The sequence below is a fragment of the Prunus persica genome, chromosome G6 (genome assembly GCF_000346465.2).
Source record: "Prunus persica cultivar Lovell chromosome G6, Prunus_persica_NCBIv2, whole genome shotgun sequence".
In the NCBI taxonomy this organism is placed as follows: domain Eukaryota; kingdom Viridiplantae; phylum Streptophyta; class Magnoliopsida; order Rosales; family Rosaceae; genus Prunus; species Prunus persica.
This window is the reverse complement of record NC_034014.1, coordinates 16,943,959-16,967,810: the sequence shown is the minus strand read 5'-3', so window position 1 is coordinate 16,967,810 and position 23,852 is coordinate 16,943,959. Positions and strand designations below refer to the sequence as shown.

The 23,852-nt window shown below is 35.9% G+C and overlaps 1 protein-coding gene across 5 annotated transcripts; it reads right to left on the bottom strand.

The window, feature by feature from the left end:
* On the bottom strand, positions 3,004-15,137 carry LOC18773240 (crossover junction endonuclease EME1B). Of its 5 annotated transcripts, XR_002272347.1 has the most exons (14): positions 14,660-15,137; positions 12,632-12,787; positions 12,409-12,479; positions 10,786-10,956; positions 10,558-10,711; positions 10,345-10,454; positions 9,619-9,794; positions 8,278-8,341; positions 8,033-8,151; positions 7,665-7,754; positions 6,529-6,643; positions 5,085-5,280; positions 4,682-4,767; positions 3,004-3,607 (listed from the first exon to the last, which is right to left on the bottom strand). XR_002272347.1 is itself a non-coding variant. In XM_020567328.1 (13 exons), the coding sequence occupies exons 1-12, from the start codon at positions 14,940-14,942 to the stop codon at positions 5,110-5,112; spliced, it is 1,680 nt and encodes a 559-aa protein (XP_020422917.1). In that variant the 5' UTR covers positions 14,943-15,137; the 3' UTR covers positions 3,004-3,747; positions 5,085-5,109. The 5 variants fall into 5 exon arrangements, 4 of the variants coding, with proteins under 4 accessions (XP_020422917.1, XP_020422915.1, XP_020422919.1 ...); XM_020567328.1 differs by lacking the exon at positions 4,682-4,767 and having other exon boundaries at positions 3,004-3,747; XM_020567326.1 differs by lacking the exon at positions 4,682-4,767.

The window sequence follows — 23,852 nt, the reverse complement described above, 5'->3', positions numbered from 1 at the left end:
ATATGTGTTTGTTCTAGATTTGTCCCGGATGCCATACCATCAGGGGTGAGCCAGAGGTGCAAGATTTGGAAGCAGTGGTCGAATTTGATGTGAGACTACGATCTGAGTTTGAACAATGTGGCCGGGATTTGACTGCAGTAAGTCGAAAGACCATTAGGCCCCAAATGTATCGGAAGCTTCAACTGGGTACAAGCGGAGGTACTAAAGAAGGTACGGCATGCTAACCCAAGCTAAAAATATATATAATAATAATATAAAAATACAAAGAGGGAAAGTTAGGCTGGTATCTCTGTAGACCAAAAAAATCCTTGGTGAAGGAGAAAATTTCAATAAATCTCAACAAATGAAGACCAGAATCATGGGAGGGGCCAAAATGCTTAACCCTTGAACCCAAAACACACTCCAAAATAATTGGCAGAGGATCTTATGCCAATGCTTGCTTCAGAAAAGTCCACGAAGAATCCGACATAGGAGCTGCTGAAGAATTTTGAAGGCAGCCAGTAGATTCATACCTCCATCATGCCTTAAGTCTCTCCATCAAGCCTTAATTAGCGCCAACCCAACCTCATTCGTCCTCAATCATGACCCAGATCACCTTCATTAATCTCTTCCTTAATTGCTTCCTTTGAAAAATCAATATACGCATACTTTTTGTTTCTTCTCAATCCTCTAAATTAACAGGAAACCCCAATTTTCCTGAGGCCACCACCAACGCTAAGAGTTGGTGGACTTGGTTCTCTGCATGCCCTATGTTTAATGTTACCTTGGACCCCAAGAAACCTTACAAATAGGTCACCTTCTCCCTTCACATGGATTGACACTCCTTATACAAAGAAAACTCTGTTGAATTCACTGTTAAAATTCTGATATGATTTTAGCGCCACAAGGTTTTTGACTGGTAGCATACCGATTTCCCTCAGATAATCTGATTGTTGTCTTGTACAGGGTTTACTTCGTGATTGTACTCAAGCTATCTTAGATTGAATAGTAATCGTTCGTACTTTAAAAGGACAAAACTATTTGTCATGCCTTCGGCTATGTGCATGCCCCCTATAGTGCTCTTTCATTTGTAGATTTAATGAAGGACTATTTGCTAAATCTAGAGAAGGTAAGGACTGTTTTTCTTCTTTTGTTTGGCGGGAGCATTTTTGCTCACCACATTAACCAAATGTGTATGCTCATTATCACTCTTAAAACGTGACACCTGTCTCATAGTTAACCTTAGTTAAGTTTTATGTGAGAACTAAAAAAAAATTTGAAAAATTGCACAGCTCGTTTTCCTCTCTTTTTCTTTCCCCCTTTCTTCTCTCTCCTCTAGCTGGCACTCTCTCCCTCACTTTGTTTCTTGTTCAGCTCTTTCAGTGTCCACAACTAAGTCGTGGCAAATCTAAGACTGGGTATGCAAAATGGCGTGGCTTGAGCATGGGATTGAAGAGCAAATTAAACAAACACAGAGTCTACCTTGATACCCATTACATGAACTTCATCTGGGTATCTCTGTGCCAGGATTTTGAACACTTGTCCGTCCATTTGGGGTGGCCCTGAGGCACTTTTGGATTGATTTATACAACACAAGCCATGTTTGAGCTTGTAAGCTGAAAGGTGCTTGCAGGGTTTGGGTTTGTATATGCAGGTTTTCTAGTCGACATCGTTGACAGAGATTGAGAAAGGAAGCTCTGATTTGTTACAAATCAAAATAAAAACTTTATTAACAAAAATGGCAATAATAATAATAACAGATTAATGATAAATAATAAGATTGGCAAAGCAAGATCCAATATTCCAGTAAAGAAAGGGATGGAAGGATTTGTTTCGGTGGATGGTTAGGGTGTGAGAGAGGGGGGAGAAATGCAGAGAGAGAAGGGTCCCGTGTGGGTAGGGGTCATCATTAGGCCCGCGAGCTCATGGGTCGATGGGGGCCCGTCCCGCTCATAGAGAAAAAGTCCGGCCCGATTAGGCCCGTTTGAGCTCAAGAAAGCCTAACTCAGCCCGTTCATAAGAGCTCGGCCCACAGGCTCACATACATATAAATAAATATATATAAAAAGCCCAAGTTAAATGAAATATGGAGAAAATCATTATCTATTATCATTGTAAGAACTGAAAAAATGAAGTATGAGATAAAATATGATTTCATTAATATGGGTTTGTATAACTATATCTTTCTATTTATGGGGAAAAAAAGAAGAAATATAAAGTTATGAACAAAGAAAAAAATAGAGACATAAACATATAGACAAATGTAAATAGAGAACTATGAAAAAAAAAAAAAAAAAAGGAGGAAAAGTAGAAAGAAAAAAAAAGAATTGACAAAAAAAAATACATATTAAAGAAAAACAAGACAAAATAAAGTAGTCTCATTTAGGCCAGCCCCTTGGGCTTAACCCGGCTCGACTGAATGGGCTTTTTCAAGCCCGGCCTATGGGTTAGGCTTGGACTTTGAATTTTTTTTAAAAAAACCCGACCCGGCCCGGCTCACCCCGTTATTTTCTCTCCTTTTTAAAGCCCGACCCGATCCAGGCCAAACCCATTAAATTTGGGCCCGACTAGCCCAGCCCGGTCCATTGATGTGGGGAGGAAAGTGTTGGGATGTAGGCCATTTTTGAATTTCTTTTTAATTCTGCATATAAAAACTTAACTATAGTTAGCAATGGGACATGTGTCATGTTTAAGTGTGATGGTGAGCATACACCTTCGGTTAATGTGGTGAGCCAAAATACTCCCTTGTTTGGCGTAGAAATTATAGAAAATTTAGACGAAAGGAATTGAAAACCTACCCTAATGTAGCGGAGGTTCTAGTTGATGAAGAATGAAGACAGACTAAAGGGGATTGAAAGTAAGTTGTCTGATTTGATCACCATCCAATCCTAAAGGACTGAATCCCACATCTCCAATACAACTGTTGGTAATTGTTGTAATTTTAGATATAATACCGTAAAGTAGAAGCCAATATCACAAATGATTAGGTTTGTGTGATATTGTGATATGATAACCTAAAGCATCAATAACCATAGAAGACAAACAATTATACATCTGGATAAATAAATACATAAAAGGCTAGGCTTAAAATACAGAAAAAGAAACCGATAGCAAAGGAAAAGAAGCATGTTCCTTTGCAAGAGCAGCTTAAATCAAGAGTAGTCAAAACCATTTTATATATCAATCATTGGATTCAATCCCAAGAAATTCATTACAAATTAACCAGGTCTTGACAAACTATACAGTAATTGGAACCTTACTTGACTTTGACAAGAAAATAAAAAAGTAAGAGGATTCGGTTTAGTTCACTACTCATCGTAGAAGTTGTCAACAAACTTGCCCTTAATCCATTTGAAACTGTTGCGCAACGACGACTTGAACTTACCTTCCACAGCATACATGTTGTAGCTTGCCACCCTCTTCCTTCTCTCCAGCTCTGGATTGCCAGATGTTGAAGACAACTCATCTACCTTGCTGCAGCTGACCGGACCATTGAAGCTGTATGATTTCGACCGGTCCTCAAACCCAAACTGGGCCTCAGTGTAGCCGGTCGAGTAGTAGCCGGAAAATGATTTGCTCTTCTCCATTACAGAACTTGCTCAGGGAGAGGGAGGCCTTACAAGTGTACCTTTCAGTTCCAAATATATATGCGGTGTGAGAAACTCAGAATAGCAACCCAAATAACCAAGTGCGGCATGCATGGGCCATGACATGCCTTACTTGATGATTAAAGAACTGAATTATTGGGAATTGTGCGCAGGACAAAATCTGCGTTAGGATATGGTGGCGGACAATTAATAATATTACTCAGGGCAGTTGCTTAGATAATTCTATATGGAATATGCTATGTAATTTATGAGCAATGAGCATTTGACACCCACAAAATTAATTAAACTCGGACGCTCTAAATTTTCCCAATTGTGCTTATACTCAAAACTAAGTTTTTGTATATTTGTATTTAATTATCCTTTTAATGTAAATGATGTCTTTTATAGCGTCCAATACAAGTACTAAATACTGAAATTTAAAACAAAATTATCATAATAAGCAAGCAGTATACAAGGTGCAATCAGGAGGCAAATAATTATACACAACAAAGTAAACATTTTTTTTCTTAGTGGAGAAGTTTGGTGGCACCATAGATGGAGTAGGTACTGTGCTTTCCTCGTTATATGAAATGGAATCATGAGAGAGAGAGAGTACACGTGGACCAAGATGGTGGTGGACCTGTTTTACTGTTCAATAGGATAACCCACTACTGATGTGTCATTTGGGTATCAATTAGTAGTGGTAGGGGCCAACGTGTGTGGGGTTGGCCTAGTGGAGGAGTGAAACCACCAATATGGGTGTGGAAAGGAGTTGAATGGCCCACCATAATTTCATAAGGTTGGGAAGCCCACAAGGCCCGATTTCATTTTAGAATTTTAGAATTTATCTTTTATTTTTTACTTTTTCTTTTATATTATTATTATTATTTATTTATCAAAGTTAGGAAGAGGAAAGGGGGTTTTCTTACGCACACATTGTCAAGGTGTCACGGGGGTTTGAACCTAAGCCTTTCCAACTGGGCTAGACAGTGTTGGCATTTTAGAATAATCATTCACTTAGGGTAAAAAAAAACACTCAAATCTCACATGGATTCCAATTTGCAGCACAGTAAGAAAAACATGGTAGGCTTACTGTGTAGGAAAAGTGACCTTACACTCTAGACACAGTTCCAAACTTCTATGAGCAATACAATCTTGATGAAGCAGAAGCAATAACAAGAACAGGGTAAAATAGCAACATCTGCACAAAGAGCAGAAGCAATAACAAGAACAGAGTAAAATAGCAACATCTGCACAAAGTGATGGAGGGTGTAGATTGAATGAATTTATAGATCGGGTGCTAAATTGAAATCAACCTATAAATCAGGTCTGCATTTTGTAATTGACCCTTTATAAAACTTAACTCATCATCCATGTAAAATATTTGCTGCTTTACTAACAAAAAAAGGACAAAAGAGGAAATTAATTGAAGAGTTGTATTTGACACAGAAAGAACAAAAAGAAATGGCTCTATTACAGAATAAATTTTTAGATGAAGAGGAACAAGCATATGCGCACCTGATTTTGCCCATATAAGTGAAATTTAATGCCTGAAGAAATCAGCACCATCCTCGACATCATCAGTTTTGATGCATCCACTTTGTGCCATAAGTATTCTGTACACTCTCTTGGAACAAACTTCACCTAATCTTCTATCATCACCAAGTAAACCTTCGGTTGTCAAGTCCTTCAGCAGAAATTCCTTTTCATGAACCTGCAGAGAAAAGCAAATTGAACAAAAAATTCATTGTTTTACACTGATGAAGCAGACTGAAAGGCATGTGCATGCTGCTCATCTTGTAACAATATCAACATATATTGCACAAGCTATAAGCATGCGAGTCGGCATATTTCAACCAACTATACATGGCGACTTAAACCTCCAAATTGTTTTCTCAATGAACTCAATCAAAGCAATTTCCAATTTTTTTTTTCTTCTGTTTTTAAGAGACAACTAAAGCAATTATGTTCAAAATGGCATAGAACAATGGCCATATTAATCAAAATCCATTTCTATTGGAATTTCATGGCTGTATTCTATTTACTTCTTGAGCAGATATATATCACAAACAAAACATTTTATTCAGTTGTCATATGCATTACACAAACTATACATGGTTATTCAAGAAGCAGAAAACCCATCCAATTTTTTACTTTATTAGAAATACATGTTTTACAGAGTAAAAATCAAAAGGAACAACAAGAAACATGAAGTGGTCCATCAGACACTTAAAACAACAGTTAGAACGCTCTAACCCAGTCAATACACCTGAAACCGAAGTCAAGCAACCTTATCCAGTAAGCCCTCAGTACAAAACTCCCCCCTCCCCCCTCGGGATAAAAAATGATTATTCTGAAAGGAATGTTCTTTAAATGTTTTGACAGAGATGCCCAGAGAGAAGCAAGCAGTCTAACTCTATCGCAAATTGCTCCTCCTTCCTCCTTGAAATGTTTTAACCAAGAGGATAGTGACTATTAATTCCTTTCAGAACTTGGGAGTTCCATTGCATTTCTTAATCTCTCTTCATTTCCCAAAACAGACTAGTAGCCAGATGCAACCCAAAATTACAGATTCCATCTTCCAAACAAGCCAAGGCTCCTACAAGACCAATGGGTGAGGCTAAGTTCAAAACTTTAACTTGCTTACTAAGGTATCGGTCCACAATTTTTATTTATTTTGTTGATAGGAAACAAAACTTCATTAACAAGAGAGCAACAGCACAAAACAATAGACAACATGTCCACAGGAGCAAAGAACTAGGGACCTGTAAAACAGCATCAAAATAGCATAGAACCAGTAAAGAAACAAAAGAACTCTAATAAACAACTGCACTCCAATTTGAACAAAAAAAAAGTTCCAAAAGAAGGGAGTGCCCCTAAAATCCAGAGAGATTGAAGCCCATACTTATTGATAGATTTGGATCCATGTACACACTCAGAGAAAAAGGCGTATTATACTTACTGATATATTTGGGTCCATGTAAATACTCAAAAGAGATTTCATGGTAGGGTACTTCTTCCATATAGCAATAGCAAATCGTGGCTGTACCTTAGGGATAGCTACCAAAGCTTTTAACCTGGATGCAGATACTAATTAGGAACAAAAATAAAGTACTCAAGTATAAAATGGATAAACTTATGAAAAACATACAAATCATATTAGTTTGTACAGAGAAGGCTTGTTCAACAACATGTTTTACCTAGTGTCTACCAAAATTGCTTTGACATCATTAGCTGAGAACACTAATAGGAAAAGAAAAAAAAAAACAAAGACCAAGTAAACTGTTGCATGCTGGTGTTTGGGAGATTAGTTAAAATTAAAGTCATCAATATTCCTAGAATTCCAGAAATCCAGTTTGAATTCGGAAGGCCATGGTCTAATTTTGTGGGGGCAATGGTTGGAGGGCTCGGAGGAAGGGGGGATTAGTCCCAACTAACTAGACAATTAGGCTTGCAGGTTTCTCTATCCTCTCACTTTCATCATGGTTCCTCTTCTCCTTTCTGTCTGATCAAACCATCCTAAAAAGGAGATAGAGCAGCCTCATCGGCCTATATCTAGACCTGCAGTCCAGAAAGTGAATTCAAAGATACTATATCCCCTCGAGGAAATAAGAAAGAATATCAAATGACATAAGTAGAACCACTATCAGAACAACCATAGGAGATGAATAAAATCTGTACACTCTAAAATGATGCATTACTTTTGGTGCTGGGAACAAAAATTTAAGGGTCTATTTGACAGTGCTTTTAGAAGGGCTAAAAGCGAAATCACAAAACCAAAAGTGTTTTGGCCGTGTATAACAGAATAGTTAAAGGAAGCACTTCCAGACATTTCCAGAAAGCAATTGGATTTTCAATAAAAAAATTTGATTTGCTTCTAACAAAAGTGCTTCCAGCAAGTAGAAGTGTCCCAAACAGGCCCTAAGCAGTTCAGACCCCTAAAAGTAGGCTTCACGTTATCACTGGTTGCTACATTCATCATACGAAGTCACATCTTTAATTTTTATTGACAATCCAGACTTCTGCCTTCTGAATCTGCTATCCTGTTATCTTCTAATTCTAGTAAAATGATCAATCTGTTAACATCATGCTACTCACCATGGGCTCTTTTTAATTAAATTTCGGTCAAGGCAGTCCTTAGGGATAAGGGATCCATTAGCATTTACATCCAATCTCGTTAACTTCTTTCTGCAATTTTATAAAACAAAAGGTAGAATCAAAATATTGACCAGTTAAAATGTGAAAATTCCAATGGAAAGAGAGAGCATTTGTCGTTTTACAATGAAAAAATAACTGTACCAAATGACACGACTATTATTTTCTAGGTAATATAAAATAAAACGAAAAAATAATTTGGAAGTTCGAAACATGAGTAAGCTATGTGATCCTCAGAACTTTTAAAAAAAAATGAGAGTGTATAATGTATAAGCATATATAAGGTTTAGAAAAGTAAAATCAACAAATACCTAAATTGGCAGGATGACAGGCTGCATGTTAAACCAACAACATGTTCCGCAAGTTCAGCCTCATCCATACACTGCCTGGAGTGTACTTTAAAAAAATTAGTGGTCAATTTTGCGAGCGCCTGTTAAAAAGGGAAGAAGTCAGGACACTAAACCATTAAAGATCCACTGTTCTGCAAGACATATATGAACGGCCAAAAAGCATTAATGTCTTGCAATCCCAAGTATTTTAATGTTAGTAGTTCAACCTCCTCAACAGGTGGGAGTCTCCGGCCACTATGATTTGTCGGGTTCTTGTACAGCTCTTTTTCCCTAACATTGTAAAAAATTCAATGTGATGCAGATCTTCAGTATACACAAACCCACACTAGCATATTATAGTAGAGCAGAAAATATATGGTGGTGTGATGTGGTGGATATGGATGTGAATCATATTCTCTTGGGAAGACCATGGATCTACGATTACAATGTTACCATCTTGGGTCAAGAAAATATATGTTCGTTCATCCATAAAGGAAAGAAGATCCCGATGAAGCCACTTCAACCCAAGCTCATGAATCAATCCATAACAAACAAAGAGAAGCAAGACAAAGTAGGTAAAGCCAAAGCTCTACATATCATTACGCTTAAAGAATGTAAGGAAGATGCAGAAGTTCCTAGTCAAGTGGAAGTTAAACCAGATTCTCGTGGTACTCGGATTACAAAGGAGGACCTGCCACACATTGATCCCGACATTTTGGAATGTTATTACAGCTTTATCTCGCCCGAGTTGAGATCTTTTCAGCCAGGGGGACTTGATGCGGACATCATTAGTTAGTTTCTTGGTTTATTACTTTCCTAGATTCTCTAGTTTTCCAGATTTCACTAGGATTTTAGTTTCCAGATTTTTAGTAGGATTTGATTTAAGTTTCCTAGTTTATTCGAATTAGTTCCTTGGTGGATTAGGATTTCTGTTTTAGTAAGGGATTTTTATCCTATTGTCTCAAGGTTTTTTGCTATATATACCCCCCATGTAATTCTTTAAAGTTGAGTTTTGAGATATTAAGAAAAGTTTACTTTCCAGAGATTGGAGACTCCTTGGTGTGAAGCCAAAACTCTTTTGGTGTGAAGCCAAGGCGTCTTTTACCACCTATTTTCTGTTTTTTCATTGTTTTCGCTTCCGCTAAATTACCCAAATACTCGATTCACCCATATCCTACATCATAATCAATCAATAATACTCAAGCAGCATATACATTTTATTGAACATTGCATAAGCTCCATCTGTTTAACAGGGAGATAACAAAGCTTGACTTTTATATTAATCTGTTCCAATTACTTATCACTTGCGCCTATTTGAATAAAATTCTAATTACTTACTGAAAGGAAAAATAACATTCAAGCTTTTAGCTAAGTAATCAACTATGTTTATCTAAATCGTGTTAACCATTATGCAGCATACCTCAAAGATTTAACATATAACACTCTCAGAAGATGAAATGAGTCAAATGGCAGCAAAAAAATTTCAATACAAGATATAATGCATATCTTTAGCTAAGTAAATGAGCTACAGATGCACAATGGTAACCTTGGATCTTCAGCAACCTCACCTTTTATTAATGTATGCCATCAACCTATTTGTAAGATAACACACTGTATACGATGGATAACGACTTCGAACACTAAAAACATGATCCAAAAGAGATTCATTGATGACAAGGTTACAAAACTCTTCAGCTTCATACACGAGCAATATATATTGAATCTCTATTTCTTCAGGGGAAAGCTGCAATTAGATATTGAGGTTAATGTACGTGAAAAAAAATTATAACTGATACACAGAAGCAATATATGCACAAAAAATAAATTCTAATTCATTTACTTAGTAGAGAAATTAATATTTTTGTCATATATTCCAACAAGAGACACTAATGGTTAGTGGTTATGTCAGGCATGCCTCTGAGATAGTGAGATGTAAAGTATATTGATCTGTGAGGCTGACGTTCATGAAATCCTTAAAGAAAGATCTTCCAATAAACCATGAAGATGCAACACAATAGTAATCAATCATTTTACATCATGGTCCTTTGATAGTGAGCCTTCCAGCCACGCATACACCCACAATAAACCTTTAACTTTATGGTTTCTATTTTTATAAAATAAATGAATTGACCTAATCTTATAATCCACTAGGGCACAAAGGCTGATAATGTTCAACCATACAGAATTTATTTTTATTTTTAAATTCCAGCTAATTTTCCTATTGCGAAAACTACTAGAGTCTGAGATGATATGATGATGCATATAGAAAATCATCCATTCCATACACCTATTACCTGTGAAATATGTTCTGGGACAGTCATGGTCCAGACAATTGATCTTTCAATTGGATTTGATGTTATACGGTATGTTAGCCCCTTTTCAGCAAACCTTGTAAGCAAATTTCCTACAATAAAGTTTAAATAAGTTCTCAGCTACCAGATATAAACGGATATGAGATACATACACACGTGAAGTACTTTAAGAGAAAAAGAGAAATGACACCACACCTCCAACTGACCCCAACTCCACTACTTTAGAATCAATCTCAGCAACGATGGATTTTAGGGCAAACTTCCCTTTTTCCCACTTTTGCTTTTCTTTCTGTATTTTTTTCATCTCTGCTGCTTCAGCTTTCAGAGCTTCTCTTTGCAATTTCTCTTGCTGTTTTTCATGGATATCAATCAGCTTATTGTTCTGTTAGACAAAATGCAGTACAGATCATAAGAACAACTTACTATCTTCTTTAGCTTCTTTTCTTCCATTAAGCGCGTTCTTTCCTCTTTTGTCAGCTTCCTTCTTCCTGTTGCTTCTTTTGTAATGTTTTCATTATCAGTAATAGCTGTAGTCCTTCTCTGCTTCATGATGTTTCCCATCTGATCCATTCTATTTTCTGGATAATCAAGTACCTAATCTCATCATGACATTACATTTGAGGATTTGGATGTGTGAAATAGCAGAAATTAAAAAGTGATTTCCTCATCAACACACACCATGCCTTCCTTAAAAATGAGCACATTAAGAAGTGAAACATTACGGGGTCTCATGAATACACAATAATAATAATTGAATTCAGAGAGCACATGCCCACAAAAAAGAATGAAAAACAACAGAGAAAACTGTCCACAAATAGCCTGATTTTCCCAACTATTATGCATTTTAAGTTTAGACAATCGAGCGCAAGAAAAAGTGGGAGAAGGGAAATTAGACATAACCAGATGATTGCTATACTGCAAGACTGGTACTACAGTTGGACTGTTAATGTCAATATGTTATAAGCAAAATAGCTTATAGAAAAACTTCAGCTACGATTGACAAAATCATAAAGTACAGAGAACATTTTTCTTGATTGGTAAACAGAAATGAAGAGGATCTAGAAACTTGTTCTCATGATGCTGTAAATTTGTGGAGGAGATTGTTTAAGGAGGCAGAACTGAGCTGGGTTATTCCACCAGATTGAGGGAGGAAAAGGGCAAAGATGATCTAAAACTGTGAGGTGTTGGATGCTATGGGTGATTTGGTTGGAAAGAAGCAAAAGAATGTTTTAAAATATATAGAGATTAGGGCAAAGAGATTCTTTGGATAGAGTAAGATTTTCAACTTCACTATGGTGCATTGGTTTCTCCTGAGTTTTGGGATTTAGCTCGCTGTTATCCTTGCAGATTGGCGGGCTGTGCATATTATCTTGTATGCAGTGGACAACGTGTCCACAACCTTTTTTCTTCGCTGGTATGTGTCCACAAGTTTGTGTTTTTAGAAGGTTATTAATATTTTTTTACTTATTTTTAAAAAAATTCTGTACTCATTTATATACAAAACTACCAAAGGAAAATATACTTTAAGTTCCATGTTTTTTCATAAATGGTTAAGACTTCCATAACATCCATTGCAATCCACATTTTCTTGGACTAAATTTTCATTAGTCCTATCTGAAATGTCCTCCTCAAGTAGTCTTCACATCCAAATCAGAATAATTTAAAACTCATCAAGTTTTGGATGAGTAAAAGATAACTAAGTACTTGAGTAATGTTTCAAGTTGGTACCGTTTGGAACCGTGTAATTCTTAAATTCTAGAAAATGCAATGCCTCCTATAGAAATTAACAAAATAAAACACACTTGTAACTAGAAGCATGTCTCTGAATTATCAAGCATAATTATTAAACATGAAAGACCAGAATGTTTGACCCAAAAAAAGAAAAAAAAGAAAGACCAGAATGTCAATTGCACATATAGAAATTATAACCTCTGACCCTAACTGGGAATAGAAGCCAAAGGTGTTTCTTGTCCACAGCCATAAAATAGATAATACTTAAATAAAAGAAAAAACAGGAAATTACCACAATGCATTGGGACAAAATACCTGATCAATATCATCTTGCAAAGTAGATTGTGAAAAATTCCCCTCAGACATATGTGCTAGCTCAGCATCTCCTGATAAACATGTATTTAATGAGTCCATTTTAAAAGGATAACATATTCCAGGGAGTGGATCATTTTGTTAAATATTCTCAAATTCAAAAATAATAAATAAAGGCAAACACCCAACCTTAACCAAAGGAATGCCAGATACAACATAAACATACCAAGAGAACATGTGGACTCAACAAAACTAAACCTCCAATCTAAGTCCTTCACCACATCACACCCACTAGCGATGGATTCAATCTCCTTCCCCTTTTTCCTTGCATGACCACTTTCAGGCTCATTATCAGATTCCAAACATATCAGTCCATTAACACCTGAATGTAAACAAAAGGCCAGTAAGGTCAAAAGTTAACGCTGAGCAGTATGGCTGTGAAAAAAAAAAAATTATATATATATATAACTTGCTGTAGAAATGGTTTCATTGGAGTCAGCCAATGGTGATGGTATTGTTGAACGCTTCGCTAAGGGTATACCTAAGAGACAAACAAGAGAAGAGAAATCTCAAAACCTTTGATCGAGCCACTTCGTTTTTTACTGGATTGGATTAGCAAGGGTTGATCGAGCTTCCCGAACTTAAGAGACCAGATGAGGTGGGACGAGTAGGAGATCCCAAATACTGCTAATTCCATCTGGTTATTTTTCGTCTAGGCTCACCCGGGCTTTGGATCCCTTTATAAAAGGATTCTACAAAGAGTTGCCTTAGGAGGGAAGTTCCGGCAGCTCTTCCAGTCGAGAAAAAAAGCAAACTCAGCTTCTGTCCCTAGTTTATTTTGGGCTGAGGCTGTTCTGACTGCCGTATCTTTTTTGATATATATATATATATATTTATGTTTAATATTGCAAACTAAACAAAGATTTCAACATTAACGCTCAAAATGTCAGCAACTAAAGGAAAATAATTACAGAAAAATTAACAAATTTCATACTGTCCTCATTCACTTCCTCCAAACTCCCAAAGCCCCCAACACAAAATCCAAAAAATTCAAATCCACTTGGTCGTAAGCTTTTTTGAAATCAACCTAAAGACTAGCCCTTCTTTCTACTTTCTCACTTCCTCCACCACTACATATTCATTAGGACCGCCTCTGATATCTGCCTTTCTTTAACCAAAGCTCCTTGAACAGAAGGAAATTGTATCCTTTAAGACTTCCTTCAAACTCAGAGCCAAAACCTTCGAGATAATCTTGTACAAGCTTGATGCCAAACCTTTCAAAACTTGCATACATCCCCTTTTTGGAAATTAATTTAAAGACTATCCCTTCTTTCTACTTTCTCACTTCCTCCACCATTACATATTCAGTAGGACCACCTCTGATATCTGCCTTCCTTTAACAAAATCTCCTTTAACACAAGCTCCTTGACCAGAAGGAAATTGTATCCCCTAATACTTGCATCAATCTCAGAGCCAAAACCTTCAACATAATCTTGCACAAGCTTGATGCAAAACCTTTCCAAACTTGCATGCATCCGTTTTCTTTGGAATAAGGAAAATGTACGTTTCATTAGTGATCTCATTGACAACCCCACTTCTATAAAATTCCTCAAAAACTTCATCAAGTCCACCATCAACACAGCGCAACACTGGATAAACTGCTATAGAAATACCATCGGGACCGGGTGACTAATCCTGGCAGCAGTCCCAAATTGCCTTCATCATCTCATCGTCCTGAAAAGGTCTCTCTAACCAAGTTGTGTTTTCTTCTTTTGTATAAACCCTTTTATAAAAGCTGATTACTTCTTCCTCAATGTTTCCATCATCTTCAGTGACTGACCCATCTCCCAATTCCCGTCTACTCAAATTCAGGGATTTCACAGTTGAGCATTAGGGCTTAATACTAAAATTTTGAAGAACAGATAAATGGAACTCAAAACTATATTGCCAAGTGATCGTCGAACCTATATTCCAATTAATCGTAACAGAACTGTAATGCCAAAACACTTAATACGCACATACAAATAACTTGAAGCAAAACACTAAACAACTGATTCAATATACAGAAGAACAGTATTGATGATAAAGACAAACAAACAAAACCTTGAATTGAATCAAGTTTAACCAAAAAGAGGTAAAAATTATCATAATATAACAAACAATGCATAAATAATTAATTCAAACAAAAACAAAATATAGCAAATAAGAATTTCCAAAAGCACTCAAATCGGTGAAATAACACAAATCAACCAACCAGGGAACTTGTGCTCGGAGTCTGAAACCCTAGCTTGGAAGTGGGAAGGGGCTTTGGTGCATTTCACAATTGCGAGATCAGACATGGGGGTCTCCATGACGAAGTCAGGAGTGGAGGTGGGGCCGGGCTGCTTCTGTGGGGTCGGGTCGTCGTCGAGGACCAGAACCGTAGGGATTGGGTTTGGGTCCAGTTGGGTTCGGCGTTTCTTACAGTGGAATGGTTGGAATGGGGTTGAGAGGCCATTCTGGTCTTCTTCATCGGAGAGAATGATTGGCTCCGACATTTGGGAAATGGGAGGAACTGGAAACGAACAGAGTATGGGAACCCACCCACTCCACTCGGATAGTGAAGTCCGTTTGGTTATGTCGCTTCCGCTTTGAATAAGCGCGGGATGGTGTTGATGGAGCGAGCAAGAAGGCTTTTGTCTACTTTCGTTTTATTATTTATTATTATTTTTTAACACAACCTAAGGAGAAATGATAGAACAGTATCGTACTACACGTCAGCTGGTGATATCCTCATTCAAAATTTGACATGTGAATAACTTTTTAACAACTGGATTTAGTATTAATTTTTACCCTTAAAAATCAATTTAAAAGAGTTTTAAAAACTTACAAATAAAAAAGAAAGGAAAATGAAAAGCCCCTGTCATGACTACATGTCTCTCTATCTGTGAATAAATGAATCCTTCGAGTTTCACAATCAAGAGAAAAACTTCGATTTTGCTCTTGATATATGTTGAAAGCTTGGATTCCTCAAAGACCATAAACTCACCCCCAAGAAAGTTTCAATCCAAATTCCTTGAACCCTACCCGTAACAAAGAGGAGGGAGGAAGAGGGAGGGGAAGAGAGAAAGACACGAAAACATGAAAAAAGAGAGACTAGCAACCATGACAAGAAAGGTTGGGGTGGGGGCCAAGTTCAAAGAAGGGGTTGATGTTGCTGAGGAAATTTTATTTATTTATTTATTTATTTTCTATTTTTGTTAATTTAAATTTAAATTGAAAAAGGGATTTTAAATCTAGTTGTATAAATTTTAAATTTTTCTTTAAAAAGTTGTATATATGTCAAATTTTGAGTGAGAGTATTACTGGCTAACGTGGTGGTATGGTATCATTCTATAATTTCTCCAAGGTAAGAGCATCTCTAGCGGTGGAGAGAAACTCGTATGTAATGGGGATAGCTCTCTTTGCCATCCCTGCCCAATGATGTAGTGAAACATAGGATAACTTTTCAATGTGTCATTGTGTTATTGGAGGGGGATAGCAAAATAGTACTATCCCCATTATAGGTAAGTCTTTTTTGCCAACGGTGACCATCTCCATACACATATCGTATAAGTATCGATAATTTCAACGATAATATCGAAAAATATCGATGTCGATAATATCTCTCACACTTTAGCAACATTTGACCAAAATATCGAGATGATGAAGATAGTGAAAAATTTGAAGAGTTATTTACACTAACACCCACTGAGGTTTCTTGTATTTTCATAAAACCTCCCTCAAGTCTGAAAAATTATACCAACACCCCCTAAGGTTTCAGTTTGTTTTCACAAAACCTCTTTTCATTGATTGTTTATCCAACACCCCCTAAGATTTCAATTTATTTTCTCAAAACCTCCATATTGCAAGATCAGGTACATTCTCTGGGAGGTTTGCATATCTCTGACCAATGCTTTTGTACTTTTGGAAAATTGGCCTTCTCAACTTCAACATCCAGTCAGCAATATTTTTTTTTTAATATGTCCAGTGAATGCAACCTTCAATTCTTCCTCATAACATGTGTAAGTATATCCAGCTTCGATGAAACTCTCAAATAATAGATTTACTTGAGTCTCCGGATAATCTGAAAATTTTACCCAAGCTCCTTTAATCTCTTGCTTGAAAAGTACACCTATATTCCGAGCAGCTTCTTTGGTTACAATGCTGGAGGAAATTGAAATCATTAAGGTACTTTATATGCCATCAAATAAACTAATAAGTGATAATTAATTAAGCTACACTTGTCGAAGGCTAAGAAATAACTAGAATAACTATTGGTAACAATAAGTAGTGTATATGTTTACCTTCCCTTATATATTTGAATTAGCATACCCTTTCCTTTTCCTCCCTTGGCCTTCCCTCTTTCCTTTTTTTTCTAGCACTTAATCTATATATATAAAGCAAAAAGCAGAGAATGGTGAAACATTCAAAATACCAGAAAATACCCTTGGTTAATGCAAACATTAAGAATTGAAATTATTAATTAAATGAGGATAATATGGTAAATTCACAATTTTTCATATTAAAAAAATTAAAATTAAAAGAAAATTCAGATAATGGATCCTATTTTTATGGAACACAACTATCCATTATCTTTTTTAATTCTAAAATAAATTTAAATTTTCTTTAAAAAAAACCTCTCACAAGCCCGGAAGCGCGTGCAGAGAGGCTGGTCCTAATTAAGAACAACAATTAATAACATAATTTATAGTTTTGAAATAATATAAGCTATAACTTGGGTATTTGAAGGTTGAGTCTCAGGGCATGTCTCTTGAGTTTCTTGTACTTCATTATCATGAGATGGTTCAACAGAGGCATGTTGGACTTGGAATACAAAGGATCTAAGTACTCTCTCTGTTCATTGGTTGATGATGTATTGCGACTCCTTCCTTTTCTTGCCATAGCTACCATTTGTGTTCATTAGCAAAATAGACAATACAAAAAAAGAAAAACTATTATAATAGAATTAGACATAAAACAATAATAAAAAATACTCCACCAAATATAATAACAACTAAAATAACCAAAGAGTTTCATATTCCAAACATAAATAAAAATACTACCCATTTATAAATAAAAAATTTACGACATCAAATAATGCAATAAATCTCGTCCCCACTATTATTAATATCATTACTTTCGTCTTCATTTTGGTTGGTAGTTGCGTGTATACACCTTTGGGCCTTTTCTTCTTGGTATGGTTCTCCTTCATCATTAGGCATTTCATAAACATTTCTACCCTTCGTTTCCACCACCACACTCCATGTGTTATTCTTTATTTCACTACTACAAAAAGTGAAAAAGACGACTAGAAAAAAATGACGGTTTAACAGAAAATCGTCGTTGTATTTGAAAAGACAACGGTGTTATAAAATCGCCATGTATGATTAACTTAAACACCTAAAAAATAGATATTTCAATGGGTGTTTTTAAAAAACGACGCATCAAATTTAAAAAGCGTTATCTTATTGAAAAGGTTTTCCTCAGAGGTAAACTCTGAGCCCTGAAACAACTGCAGAAGATATGAATCCACCGACGTAAAAAGTAAATATGACGGTGTACAACAACAGCCACCGTTTTTACTCCATAATAAACACGACCAAGTTTTCGTATTCGGCGCCGTATAATTTCAATAAAATCCACGTCGGTATATTAGAAAATACTGATGTATTAAATAAATGTATAACGACGGTAAAGATAAATTTATCGACTTATTTTTTGTAGCGTACTACAATGGTATCTATAACTCTAACCACGTTGGTTTGTTCAATTAACGCCGTATAATAAAATTTACCACGTCGTGAAATTAAAATTACCGTCGTATTTATTCACTTTATACGTCTAACCTTATATCTAAACCATCGTCTTAATATTAATTTTTTTTTACTATTTGTTTATTGGATTTTGGTATCCTACAACAGTAGATCAACATAATGACAAGAATTGAGAATAACCACGATAGTTTATGTAGAAAACCGCTGACAGAATCAAATTTTTCTGAGATCCCCAGAGATCGAAATCTTACCAGAGGTTTGCATTTAGAGAGACAATTTTTTGGAAGTTGATGATGTGTATGTGCTTGTGTCTTTGGGATACACAAATGCACACACACATCAACATCCAAACAATTGCCTCTAAAATTAAACGACGGCAGCCACAGATTTGCATTCAGAGAGACAATTTTTTGGAAGTTGATGATGTGTGTGTGTTTGTGTCTTTCAGATATACAAACGCACACACACATCAACATCCAAACAATTGCCTCCTAAGAGGTGAGACAAAGCCAAGGACAAGAAGAAGTTGGAACCCTTATTGAAAACTGAAACTAAAAGAATGTGTGAAAAAAAACTCAATTTATAAAAATAATATTCACATCAACGTTGGTTATATTACACTGACCGACGTGTAACAATAGAAATCTAAGTCGGTACTTAAAACACGGAAGCCGTATAAAACAAATGAGGTTAAGACAAACAACGTCGATCATTAAACTAAAGGCAACGAGGTTTGGACAAACAACGTCGGTTCCACATAAAAAAAACGACGTGGTAACTTGTAATATCACTTCTTCAAAAGTAAACTTTTGATGTGTAGCGCCCAACTAACCACGTAGTTTTCGGAATACAAAAAGTCAAATGGCTTTATTACTAACCACGTTGGTTGATGTTATTTTATTGTCGTGGTAAGTACATACTAGGACGGTTTTTATCACTACCGTCGTTCTATTGATCTTTGGGACACTATATAAACTTTTTGGTCACCTGACGTAAACTTTTACGTTCTCTCTAAAATTTTCAGTTTTCTCTCAGCTTCCCTCTCATTTCCGAAAAGATGTGTGTCTAATTCTCAGTTTCCCTCTCTTTTACGTTCTTCCTCGTCTTCGTCTCCAAAATTTGATTCCCAGGAAAACTTTCTTTGCAAGCCAAAGGTATTTTCTCACTCCGTTTTCTTTTTCTTTTTTTTTTAGTTTCCCTATCATTTGAAGTTTTTTTTTAAAGAACGAGTCCCACTGATATTTGAAACAAGACTCAGGTTTGAAAAGGCCAAATCTTTCACTGTTCCCACTCACAGGTCATGTGAGGACGACGAGTTTTTCTCGTATTGACGTTTTTATTGACACACCACGATGGTAATTAAATTCGTGCTATTTCAATAGAATGGCTGTTCATAATAATCGACATGGTGTGTTAATAAATATGACATTTGAAAGAGAAAAACCTTCGTCTGATTTAAAACGAACGTAGGAGAGAGAAAACTGGAAGGTTTTTATTATTTATAAACTTATAATACGACGGCGGTTTTATTTAATTACCGTCATTTTAAGTTGATGACCACGACGTATTTGCATATCCACGTTTCTATAGATTAGCACGACGATTTATTTTTTTTGCTATCGTTTGAAATTTCATTTTACGTCTGGCTTTTACCTAACCGTCGTTGTTTTTCTTGCAATTTGTATTTCTCTCTAAACATGGTTTTGAAATCTCAAAGTAAGGATTGACATTGCAGTTTCAAAGGCACAAATGGGTGAAGCCAAATCTGTTCCAAGCAATCCCGCAAAGAAGATGAGATTTACTTCATCCTCCGAGAAAGACCCAAGCTTTGCGACATTTGATGAAGTGAGAAAATCAACTCGCGGTATCAACACAATGAGCTGTGTTGTGAAGAGGAAAATCCAGAAGATTAAGCATGTGGTTGAATACAATAAAAGTGGCAGACCACATGGCAAGGCTGCTATTGAGATGCAGAGTTACATTGGTGTTTTGGTACACACCAGAGTCCTTCTTGTGGACAAGAAATGGACTCAATTGCCCAAGGACCTGAAGGAGCAGATTTGGGAAGATGTTCAAATGACTTATGCTGTTGGGGAAGGGGGCAAGAAGATGGTGTTGTCTGCTGCCGCCAAAAAATGGAAGGATTTTAAGTCTACCTTAACTAGGCAGTTTATCCTTCCATTCGCAAATGAGAAGGAGAAGTTAAAAGAGCCCCCTCAGCTTTATAACTTCTTAGAGAAATCGCAATGGGATACCTTTGTAGCTTCAAGGTTATTCCCATATTTTGAGGCTGTGCATTCTGAGCAGTCACATAGAAGGGACAAATTCGAGTACAACCATAGGTTGTCTCAAAAAGGGTATGTTGGTTTGGAGCATCAATTCGAAGAAACCATGCCCGGTGAAGAAATTGATCGATCTCTGCTATGGAAGAAGTCAAGAGAAGATAGACAGGGAAACATCCTTGATCCAAAGGTTGCAGAGAAGGCAAAATTAATCATAAATCTCACTGACTCTGTTCTAAACTTGTAAAACATAGGTTTTATTTTTCATTCAAATGTCGATCTTTTTAGTAACCGTCGTTCGACATGAAACCCCGCGACGGTTTTTATTTACCGCTTTTTAAAAAACATATAACGTCAGTATTTTTATGAAACTGACGTCTGTATTGAATTACAACAACAGTTTTGTATTTCTATATTAGGTTTTTTAAATTAAATTTTGAACTTTCTTCATATTCACATGCACACACACTCTCTCTCCCTCTCTATTTCTCTGCAATTTGTTTGTACACTATTTCTGGATCAATGAATATTTTGGTTAAGTATTTTTATCTCTGATGTCAAATAAACGACGGTTTTTTCATGGACCAACATTTTAATCTATACAAAACGACGGTAGTTTTGGGCTGACGTATTAAATGATTTTCTATGTCTGTTTTTTAAATAAACCGTCGTCTTAACCTCTTTACCACGGCGGTTAATATTTTTATGAATTAATTAATTTAATCAGTTTTACTATCTGTTCACTCACTAACATTCTCTCTCTCTCTCTCTCTCACTTTTAGGATGATTTGAAAAAACAAGTCTCCGATGGCACTCTGACTGTCTCTGGGAGCAACGATGTTTTGACCTTGGATTTGGGAACCCCTGAGCATGGTGGGAGAGTCAAAGGTGCTAGAGCTGGGGTTTCCCTAACTCAATTCTTCAATTTGCCAAGATAGCAGAGAGTAAAATTTGCTAACAAATTGAAGGAAAGTGTTATGGAGGCACTGAGAGAGGAAACCAAAAAGATAGAGGCCAGGGCAAAGGAAAGTGTTTTGGATGCAGTCAGAGCAGAGAGGGAAATTTTGTTGAAACAATTCAGTCAACTAATTCCCAACTTTGATCCTAACTTGCTCGGTAAAACTCCAACTACACCAATTCCTCCAATTCCTCAATAGCAAAGCCCAAAAAATTCCATGTCTAACAAAGCATGCTGCTCTAATGTGAGAGCCCTTGTTTTGGAGGAAGACAATCCCACGAATGATGCTGATGTTGCTAAAAACAGGCACGATGAAACGGTAAAATCTCTGACATTTGATTTTTTCTGATTTTTAAATTTTAAATAGACGTCGGGTTTTATTTTACAACCCGTCGTCTATTTTAACCTAGACGACCTTTCTATTGTTTAGTGACATTATAACATTTACACCACGACTGTTATGTATTTACCGTCGTTGATATTATATACCACGTCGGTTTTGTTGATTTGTTGGAGTCGTTTATTACTTTATGTACAAACCAACTTTTATTTATTTATTTATTTCTTGTTACAGGATCTCTCAAAGCTTGACATGCCAGCTCCTCTGTTAGCCCTATGCCAATATGTCGAGACCAAGTTGAAGCTTGCTAACGAGACCATTAGAATTCACATTCCAGAGGAAGTGTTTGGCACTGAGCATGATACCTGGCTCTTGTGAAGACATTTTATAGTTTGCTTCCATGGTTGAGATTGGATCCACAATGATTGCACTATACATGAGGTAATTCTAGAAATCCAATTTTTTTTTTTTTTTTTACATTTCATTTCTTTTAAATTAAAATCTCATTTAATTGAATTTCATATATTTAATTAGGTACCTATTTGACTATTTAAAAATGACAAATATGGTAAACCTTGTTGGCCTCGTGGACCCTGGACATGTCATCTCTCAATCTGGAACGTTATCTCACCGTTCAAAACATCTCTCAGACCGCCCAAAAAACGCAGATGGGGATCAATTTTACTTGGTGCCTTATAATCCAAGGTTAGTCCCTTTCGATACTTGGTCCCTTGTAATATATTTTTTTAATAGTATATTTAATCTATATGGATCATTATGTGTAGGGGTCATTGGGTGTTAATAATTGTGAGACCACCTAAGGAGACTGTCTATTACATGGATTCATTGCCAAACCGCTCTGTTGACGAGGACATGAGAAATATAGTGAATACGTAAGTTTATTTATGAAAATCTAAGATTTTTAATTTCTGCATTTGAATGAAACGACGGCTTTTTCAAATACCGACGTTGTAATAAAAACACAACGATGGTATATTATAACCGACGTTTGAAATCATTTACAACGTCAGTATTTTCTGTAAACCGTCGTCTTAATTGAAATACCACGTCATTTGTGTTTTTCATTTTAGGACGTTTTAATTTTTTCTGTTCAACTTTCATTTAAAAACAACTTTGGTTATACATCGTTTTTCGTCGTCACCGACCTTAGAATGATACACAACGACGGTACTTATTTACCGACATTTGAAGTAAAACACGACGTCATTTGTTTTAGAAAACCGTCGTCTTCACTTATTTACCACGACGGTTAATATTTTTGACGCTGATTAGTTTTGTCATTAACACTTTTTGTTTTCTTGAAACAGATTAATCAAAATGTATAACTCTCACACAGGCAAACAATCATCACATAAATCACCCATATGGAAAAATCTACAAGGCACTCCTAGACAACCAACAAATGTAGAGTGTGGCTATTACGTGATGCGTTTCATGAGAGATATAATTCATGATACAGGCCTAGCATTTGAGAAGAAGGTAAAATTTAAGATATAATTTCTTTATTTTAATACCACGACTTTTTCTTTGGAAACCATCGTTTTAGTATTTATAACACGTGGGTTTTTGTAGAAGAAAAAGGAACCAATTGAGTATGTACAAGAACATATTGACGAAGTCAGGCTGGAATGGGCAGAATTTGTGAACAACCAATTACAGAACAATAAGTGATATAATTTATTTTAACAATGGTTAGGTTTATTTTAATTTATTGATAATGTATATAAATATATTTTTGGTAATTAATTGAACAATCATCAAAAAAATCAAATGAAATTTGTTTTTGTTTCTAGTTTTTTTTTTGTATACTATATTTATGTCGTTAAATGAAACAAAATGACAATAACTCATAAAAATTTAAATTAATTCCCAAAAATCGACGTCTCATTTGTATTTACACGTCTCATATCTATAAACAACCGCTGTCTTATTATAGTGGGAAAGAAAACATCGACAACACTTCTCAAAAACGACATGTAAGGTTGCTAAACACGACGGTTAATATATAAAATTGAAATCTATTTAAAATTTGTATAGATATACTACGTCCG

Bases quoted from the DNA above. Each gene is read 5' to 3' on its own strand.
- LOC18773240 (XM_020567328.1), bottom strand. From the start codon at position 14,942: ATGTCGGAGCCAATCATTCTCTCCGATGAAGAAGACCAGAATGGCCTC. The intron at 10,957-12,408 runs GTATTTTGTCCC...TGATGAGATTAG, and splicing joins TGCAAGATGATATTGATCAG to GTACTTGATTATCCAGAAAA. The intron at 6,644-7,664 runs GTGAGTAGCATG...ATCTGCATCCAG, and splicing joins TTAATTAAAAAGAGCCCATG to GTTAAAAGCTTTGGTAGCTA.